Source organism: Bidens hawaiensis, unplaced genomic scaffold (assembly GCF_021521415.1).
Source record: "Bidens hawaiensis isolate Kalapana, Puna unplaced genomic scaffold, B.hawaiensis_p1.1 tig00008321_1, whole genome shotgun sequence".
Lineage (NCBI taxonomy): Eukaryota > Viridiplantae > Streptophyta > Magnoliopsida > Asterales > Asteraceae > Bidens > Bidens hawaiensis.
The window spans coordinates 246614-256570 of NW_027491591.1; the positions used below are offsets into that span (position 1 = coordinate 246614).

The window sequence follows — 9957 nt, forward strand, 5'->3', positions numbered from 1 at the left end:
TCAGTTTCGTACGTAATGAATATAATTAAAACCTACCGAATGTGGATTTTGTTATTGTTGTTTTTTATTATTTGGTTTTAGTTACGATATTGTGCCGAACGTGACAGAAACCGACCATATTCGCAAAGACTCATGGCGTTTTGTTTTAGTTCCGATACCGTAACGAAAACTGGCTGAATGCTTATTTTTGTTTTATAGTTCCGGTACCGTAACGAACTTGGTGAAAACTGACTGAATTTGCATAGACTCAACCGCCTCAACGCCCGGGATCGATAACAGTCGCGTTTTCCAAATGATCGAGTTTTACTGACCGATGTCACGCCATTGGTCCAACCCAATTTTTACAATTTTATGCTTTATTTTTGTCTTAGTTCTGATACAATAACGCATGTAACTGAAACCGATCGAATTTACGTCGGCTTACCGTATCAACGCTTGTGTTTTACCACCTGCCCAGCACAACACACGGCGAAAAACACTAGTTATATATATATAACTAAAAACCAACTTGCGAAATTTGGTTTAATAGTTTTACCATTAAAGTTTTAAATATCTATCTTTTCATCACTAGAGTTTTATAGTTATTAGTTTGGTCTTTGTAGTTTTGTAAGAAACTTTTATATTTGATCTTTTGGTCCCTATAGTATTAATTTAGTTTTTTAGAGCTTTGTCACCTGTGTTTTAAACATTGACCTTTTGGGCCATAGAATTTTGCCACCTAAATTACAAAAAAAAATCATTTTTCCCTCCACTCTAATAATAAAACTTTTGTTTTTTCAGCTTTTTCCATAATATGCGTAACCTTACAATTTTGACCATCAAACTATTAGTCTTCTGACTTTGGTCACAAAATTCTACACTTAAAAATAAAACATTTAAACTTTCAACTTTGGTCACAAACATTTTACTATAATGTATCGATTTGATGTCGACCGAGTCCCTGTCGTGTCCCCATGTGTTATATATTTGATTATAAATCAACTTGAGAAGTTTGGTTTTCCATAGTTTGTCACTAAACGTTTGAATATTAACTTTTTGACCCTTAGAGTTTTAGTTTAATTTTTAGTCTAGTTATGTACAATTTTGTTACTAAAGTTAACTATTTAACTTTTGACCCCTCTATTTTTAGTTCTTCAGAGATTTGAAGCGTTTCAACGAACAATAACCATTTACTATTGAAAATAAACAAAATGTAACCTTGTTGGCTTTTAAACGATAGCATTAAGCAAAACGATTGAAGAACATGTATTTAAAATGAACGTCTACCAAATTAAAAGACATGCGATTTTATATTAATATAATTATTATATTGTAATATAGTTCAATGTTGATTCCTTTACATGAAAGCGAATGATGACTTTTTTTTGTTCACTTAATTAATACTAGCTACATTTTTCACGTTTTAAACGATGTTACCAATAGTTTGATTGTTTCTTTACATGAAAGCGAATGGTGCCTTTTTTTGTTCATTTAATACTAGCTAAATCTTCCGCGTTTCAAACGATGTTACACATGCTTAATCTTGATATTAATTAATTGGTGGTGTCGAATTATTTTTTGTATTGATATTATTATCTACCTGATTTGATATTAAAATAATTTTTGTATATATATAGTACATTAGATATTAATTTGTAATATAATTATTCTATTTTATGTCGATGTTGTATTTTTTTAATGTATTTTTATTGATAGGTCTGTACTGTCCATTTAAATATGCGTAAATAGTAAACTATTAAAAAATAGACAAAACGGCAAAACAGGTTGTTTATGTTTTCATGGTTTTTCAATAGTCGTCTTTTAGCAAACTTAATGACACAAGACGTATTTCATGTTTCAAATTGTCCATATCTCTGGATCGCCACCACCCGACCACCAGCTCAAACTCGCCGCCGGACTCTGCAACTGCTGATTTCCAGACCACCGCTGTCCGCCCTCTATTCTTTCTCTCTTTACACCACAAAACCACCACCAACCAAACAACCAACGCCACCTCCACAACTTCCGTCACCACACCAGACCAACAACGGTCATCGACGTCACCACCGTCAACTCCCGAAAAAGATGGCGGCACCTAATTAAGTTCGTTCGGCGGAAATCGCTATCCGGAATTCAATACCTTGGAAGTCGGAATGCTTGTGCAAGTCTCAATCTGTCATTCCCCTAAACTATCAGGTCTTGATTTTCACCGGAAAATGCCGACGGCAGGTCGGAGCCCTAGTTCTTGGCCGGAATTGTGTCCCTCAATTGGTTGCCGGAGAAGATGACCACGCCGGAATTACGGGAGTTTCGTATCTTCTCCTCCACTGCCACAAAATTCATCCAAACTCCGACTGGAACCACCTCACTATTTTTGTACCTCTTCTGTTTACCTCTAAAATGATGATGATGGAGGCTGATAGTGATGGTGGGTGCACTGGTGTGTGGTTGTGTTGTTTATGAATACTTGGGGGATAAAGATGAGGGTTTAAAGGAGAAGTATGTTTATTTATTTAAAGACCAAAGGTTTAAGTAAATTAGCAAATAATCCCTGAGGGGTAAAAAGACTAAATTGTCCTCACATGAGGTGCACATGACTGGATTTAACGAGAAAAATTAACCCCCGTTAGCGAAAAGGACGAACCGTGAAAGATTTTTTTAACATGAAAGATGTTTTTTGTCATTAAGTTTGCTAAAGAACGACTATTGAAAAACCATGAAAACATAAAGGACGCGTTTTGCCATTTTGTCTAAAAAAAATATTTAAAGTTAATATTCTAAGCATGTTTATGATTACTGTTTTCTGCCTTTATTATAATAATTGCATGATATTGATTTGTGAAAGATGTTGGAGAAGGGGGTACAAAGAATTCGGATCCACGAGACACGCGGTTTGGTAGAAATTAGTTAAGGTGACCGAGTACGAGTCAACACAAAGAAAAATAAAGACTTATTTAGTTGGATTTTTTGCTTAATTATTATTATTATCTAGTTTAATGAAACAGCTAGCTCATTTAAGAATTAAGATGCTTTTAATCAAACTTTCTATTCTCACTTCTAATCAGTGTTTTAAAAACCGACCAATATTACCTGGTGTATCGGCGACCGCAAACATCATCGAGACGATGGAACCGGTTGAACTGTCGTAAAATCTTGTTTTACCGGTGCATACCGGTTTATACCCATTTTCAATTTTGATGTTTAATAGCTAGCGGCTTTCCGATTCACTACTAGAAAACAAGTCATTTTCTCACAAAAAATTACAACAAATTTCATACGACAATTAATTTCAACATATTTCCAACAAAAAATAAAATATAAATTCCAATAGTTTTTGTAAGAAAGTTGTAAGAAGTTTAAAACCACATGTTTTTGCAGCAATTTTGTATAAAAAAGTTATTGGAAAAAGATTGAAAACAATTTTCAAGCATACGTTTTTTTAAAGCAACTTTTTTGTTGAAAAACTTTTAGAAACTGAATTTTCCAACAAATTCAGTTGTAGAAAGCATCTCTTTTTCTAGGAGTGATTCCCATCGCCCAACTTTAGTATATTATGATTTTTGATAATAAAAATTCCTTATTTTATATTGTAGGAAATGAAAATAGTTATCTTATGAGGATAGCAATGAAAGTGAATGGTGACACCAAACCAAAATGAGTAATTGCAAGCCAACATCCACAACAAATACATGATCCGAACTATCACTGTGCATGGTGGCACTCCCCTCTCATCACCCACAGATTAAAGAGCTTTTGTTGGAGCACTACAATACCTATCTCTCACACAACTGATGCAGCTTTTAAGGTCAACAAGTTGTCTCAAGTTATCCATGCACCAACCACTACTCATTGAAGTGTTCTCAAACACCTCATTCGGTATCTTCACGGCTCCATACACATGAGTATTTTGCCACATCACAAATCATCATTACAACTTCACGCATTTACTGATGCCGACTGGACACGTGAGTACGTGACAATTATAAATACCAAAATACCACTGGTTACATTGTATATGTATGCTCAAATCCTATTGAATGGAGCTAAACACATCAAACTACATTAGTTTGTTCATTAATTGATTGTGTGGTTGCTTCCACCATCTCCGATATTTATGAATCAATTCATATTCATTCTTGCATGAACTCAATTTTACATCGGTCACAAGTCCAACATTTTTTTTTGACAACGCCATATTTCTTTCCCGCATGAAACATCTAGTACCTGACTTTCATTTTATTCGTGAAAAAGTCTATGATCATTCCTTTTGAACCCCTCATATGATCAAGATTGCATCATCTATTTTTAAGATTGGACTCACTACAAGACCGTCATTCTCGCGGAGATGTTAAGGAAAAAAAGGATAATTCAAATTATTCCCTCCGCTCTTATATATATATATATATTGTATATTAAATAGTTTTCTTTGTAATTGTAGTTGCTATATGTCAAGGTCAAAGTCACGGCCATGGTCAAGGCCAGTCTTCTTGATTGCTCTCTTTGATTGCTTTTCATCATGTATTTATATGTTCTTCATTCTTGTTAATAAACAACATAACATAACATTTCATATCATATTCTCCTTGCTAACTTGGCTACGTTTTGTTATCCGGAGAAATGAGTTAACCTTGATCTCCTTCTTAACTTTCTAAATCAAATCAAAGCTATTATTGAAAATTTTATTGCTTATTTGTTTTTCCCTCTTCACATGCAAGAATTACATCATGGATAAAAAACAATTGCATCAACTACCTTATTATGAACCGCGCTTCTTACTAACTTGGCTATGTTTTGTTAACTAAATAAATGAGTAAACCTTGATCTCCTTCACAGCTTTCTGATCAATTGAATGAGGGCTATTATTGAAATTTTAATGGTTTTACCTCTTCACAAGAGTTGCATATCGTTGATAAAAAAAACTCGCACTAACGACCTTTTTATGAACCGTCTTGCCTTGAGGCACCGAAGAAATAGTCAACAATTCTACCAAAATTGCTATAAGATGAAAATTGAATCTTGATCATGCATGCCTCTATTTGTGATCATACATGAAAGAAACATCTAGAGGAATAAATGAATTTAATTGGGTGTTACAGCGAGAGGAATCTAAATACGCATGGTGGCACTTGCGCCTCACGAGTTGTGTTTTGTCCGTGGCACACTTACTGGTCATGGATCATTCGTTGGTTTAGACGCGAAAAAACCCTAATTTCACCTATATATACAATCGTGATGGCTGAAATAGCTACAAGTTCCATGGAGCTTCTAAACACCTCGATTTCATTCAATCATGTTTTCATCAACCAAATCAAGAATTGAAGCCACAAATCAAAGAAATAGCTACATTTGATTTGATTTGATTCTAAATCAAATCAAAGCTATTATTGAAAATTTTATTGCTTATTTGTTTTTCCCTCTTCACATGCAAGAATTACATCATGGATAAAAAACAATTGCATCAACTACCTTTTTATGAACCGCGCTTCTTACTAACTTGGCTATGTTTTGTTAACTAAATAAATGAGTAAACCTTGATCTCCTTCACAGCTTTCTGATCAATTGAATGAGGGCTATTATTGAAATTTTAATTGTTTTACCTCTTCACAAGAGTTGCATATCGTTGATAAAAAAAACTCGCACTAACGACCTTTTTATGAACCGTCTTGCCTTGAGGCACCGAAGAAATAGTCAACAATTCTACCAAAATTGCTATAAGATGAAAATTGAATCTTGATCATGCATGCCTCTATTTGTGATCGTACATGAAAGAAACATCTAGAGGAATAAATGAATTTAATTGGGTGTTACAGCGAGAGGAATCTAAATACGCATGGTGGCACTTGCGCCTCACGAGTTGTGTTTTGTCCGTGGCACACTTACTGGTCATGGATCATTCGTTGGTTTAGACGCGAAAAAACCCTAATTTCACCTATATATACAATCGTGATGGCTGAAATAGCTACAAGTTCCATGGAGCTTCTAAACACCTCGATTTCATTCAATCATGTTTTCATCAACCAAATCAAGAATTGAAGCCACAATCATGAATAGGAAAGCTAATCAATCCCATTGTGACCACCTCCGGGTGTAGAGTTCATGTAAGAAACTTATTTATGTTAGTTTTGTTCTAATTTTGGGATTGAGTTTGTAACCCCCTTGTGATTAAAAAACTAACAATTTGATTGTGTTAAGTGTGACATTCGTCAATTTCGGGTCACTTTTGTTATGTAAACCCGACCCGTTTGTAACCCGAACATTTCAAATATATAAAATATTGGATCTTGTCATCTAAATATATAAAATATATAAAATATTGTTTTTTTTATATTATGCATTGTTTGACCATTTAAACATACCCATTTTTATGCAAACCATAAAAGAATCTTTATACCCAACCCTTCACTCCTTCCCTATATATACACACCCATCTTCTTCATTTTACTCTTGCTACATCTCCAAAAAAAACTCTCTCAAACTCCATAGATTCAAGGTTGTTATTTCTTATGTATTTTTTGAAGTTTTGACTTCTCAAGTCAAACTAACTATAGTCTTTCATTCTAACTTGTTCATCTAACATTTACTAACTCTTGAATATGGTGGTACAACATATATATAATACACACCCCTTGTTTTCTTTATTTGTTACTTCACCGACTTTGGTTGGTTAAGTTTCGAATGTCATAAGGCAAGGCTTTATGGAGGACTTCGTGTTCTTGATATATAATTACACACACATAACTTATTATACATATCACTTATGACTAACTTCTAACTCTTTAGTTTGTTCATCTTATTTACAAGTTCCATGGTGTGGGTTTGTATAAGACTAACCTCGGTTTAACCGAAACTAGTCCAAACCGGAAACCGAACTTTTGTTTACTAGTTTTGTTAAAATAGTTGTTTAAACATGTTTATTGCTAGATTTGAGTTTCAAAAATCATTTTTACAAGTTCTTTGATATTAAGCATATGGAATCCATCTATGAACTCGTTGGGAGATGGAAACCGAACTAAACAGAAACTTTTGTTTGAAAGACTTGTAGTTAACTTTTTTTGTTGTAAAATTTAAGTTTTCTTCATTTATAAACCAATATACAAGTTCTATGATATTTGGGCATGTAGAAACCATCTATGAACTATTTGTGAGATGGAGACCGAACTATACCGACTTTTACTCGCTTAAGACACACAAGTGTGTTTTTAGTTATCAAGACTTGTATATTTCTTTAAAAAAAAAATAGTTTACAAACTGATTTTAATTATTTTTCTTAAGTACTTGGAATAGTTGGATCCAACTTGATCTCATAACATAGTTTGGACCGACAAAACCGAACACTCGCTTAACGTGCGTTGTTAGTTCTAAACAATAGATCTACGTACTTGGTTAAGTGTTAGTATGTTTTAATGAGTTATCTCATAACAATTAATATTTTGGAAAGTTGACTTTGGGTTCGACCATTTGTCAAGACCCGAACCGACAACCCGAACACTCGTTAAAAACCCGTTTTAGTATCTTTAGCCTAATGGAACTTGCATTTTAGCATTTTCCCCACTTTATTACTTAACATTGGTTAAGTAAATATTAAGGTTAGATACTTTAACCCGGTTTTGAGCAAACTTACATTTTTTAAAAGGGTTATTATTATAAATTCTTAAATAGTTACATTTTAAACCTTGAACTTTAATTGATTAGTTTTTGCAACAATTATTTTATTTAAAGATCTTCAAGACAACCTTTCTAAATCCAAGACTTTCTTTTATTTAGGCTTCATACGTTAAACTCGTCGTTCCGGCAAATCTCCAAATAATCAATCTTTCAAGTTTATTACTTGAACGTGAGTAACTTCATACCCTGTTTTCTATCTTTTATTTTGGGGGTGACATTTCAACTTATCTAAACTAAATGTTTTATACTTGGGGTCTTAAACCACAAACGTTGTTGTATACCTTACTTGAATAATTGCTCGATTTGGTGTTCTATGCTTATTTGACTATGTGTTTATCGCTTTTGGATGGTGGAACTATAAATCCTATACCATTTGGCAACCCCTCATGGCAAGGTGTCGTTAACATAATGCAATTAACGATAACTATAAAATCCTAAACTATTTGGCAACCCCTTATAGTTGGGTGTCGCTAACTTGTTAGCGATAACTATTTATCCAATTTTATAGCTATTATTTATGGTTTTGTATACTAGTTTTGTGGCTTTTCATACTATATATCTATTGTTCAAACTTATGAATTGCTCACCAACCTTTGTGTTGATAAACTTTATTTTATGAAATGTTACAGGTTTGCATCTAGGTTGATTATGGAGTTCGGTGAAGAAAACATCACAAACACCGTTAGGATATTAGCAAAAATGAACAATATTTGATTTGCTCTATTTTGTTGTATTTGAGTTATGAATATTTGGTTATGTGACATTTTCGATGTTGTGAAATGAAATGAGTTTGTTAAATATTGTCGCTTTAAATAGTGTCATGCGCTTATGAGCAATCGTTGCACCTTGGCATGTTCCGCCGCCTTTGGTCGGGGTGTGACATTAAGGCTAATAATTCGTTATTATCAGAGAATTAATGTATACCGCATGTATTTCAATGATTTTCACTTGAAGTACTAATTAACACCATTTTGTAACTACTTAACAAGCTAGCTAGTATACATAAAATCTGCAACTATTAACAAAAATTATATTTATTGGTCTATATATTTTATCGAACAAACGATGTTACAAAACCTAGCATACCATAAAATAAAACATTGAACCCCAACCACCATCACAGTGGTCATAATGACGTTGCCGGCAGGTTCAAATCAAACAGAAGGGGTTTCTTGGTTGTCTTTAAATTTGAATCCTCATCATTCACCACATTATCACCTACCGATTTCTTTTCGTACCCGAAATTCAAAACCAAATCACCTCCGGCAGGAAAGTTGTTGTTATCATCTTTCTTCTCAATCATCCAAGGTGAAAATGCAGTGAGGCCGAAGTTCATCTTCGCCTTTGCACCGCGGAATCTAAAAGCGGCCGCGTCATATGCCAACGCGGCCTCCTCGGCTGTGGAGATCGTGCCGAGCCACAGCCGAGTCTTCTTCCACGGATCACGAATCTCTGCGGAGTAACGTCCCCACGGCCTCTTTCGGACGCCACGATAGTGAAATTCTTTTGTAGCTGTTTGTGCCGGAGCGGTCTCGTTACGGTGGTGTAGAGTATTGTTTGTCATCTCCGGTGAATGGTGAGTTGAGAGAAAATGAGGTGTTGCTAATTAGGGTTCAAGATGTATGTATATATTTACTCTCATGGGTCATGCATGATTAAACTGGCCACAAATGAGTTTTTAAGTTTTTACCCTTAGAAGTTATTGAAGTTATTAAACTGACCACAAATTAATTGTATGAATGAAGTTAGTTGTGGTTGTTATTTATTTTTGTCGAATGGACCACCTGAGATTGTGTTTGTCAAAAATGGTTTGCTAAATCTTCTGTCTGTACTAGTGACCACATATTATGAAAGTCAACACACACATGTACTATATATGAAAATGTTTTATAAACTTATTAAAATATATTAACCTTGAATTTATTTTAAGTCTTTTATATCATATATCAATACATGGACGGTTGCAACGACGGATCTAGAAAGAACAAAAAAAAAACTGATTCGTCCTCTTCAGATTTTTAAGTTTGAAATCAAACAATTACATCAATTTGTTAAACAAATACCTAAATGCATAACTAAAATATAATATTTCTACACTTGCCCTCTACAAGTTTTCATTGTTTGAAATTTAGTCATTATATCATATAGAGAACATTCATAAAGACCTAAACAAAGCTTTTATCAATACTTGTAGGCTTGTAGCAACATGTAAAACAAGAGTTAACTTAAATAAACGGTATACCGCAAGTTATTTTAATCACATTCTTTGGTTAATAATATTTTTTTTTATTAATTAATTCAATCAACCTCAAA

At 33.7% G+C, this 9957-nt stretch overlaps 1 protein-coding gene across 1 annotated transcript; it reads right to left on the minus strand.

Annotated features, from left to right (window-relative positions):
- Positions 1–8770: 8770 nt before the first annotated feature.
- On the minus strand, positions 8771–9208 carry LOC143637506 (ethylene-responsive transcription factor 4-like). Its single transcript, XM_077104887.1, has one exon. It carries the CDS (start codon positions 9206–9208, stop codon positions 8771–8773), a length of 438 nt encoding a protein of 145 aa, XP_076961002.1.
- Positions 9209–9957: the final 749 nt, after the last annotated feature.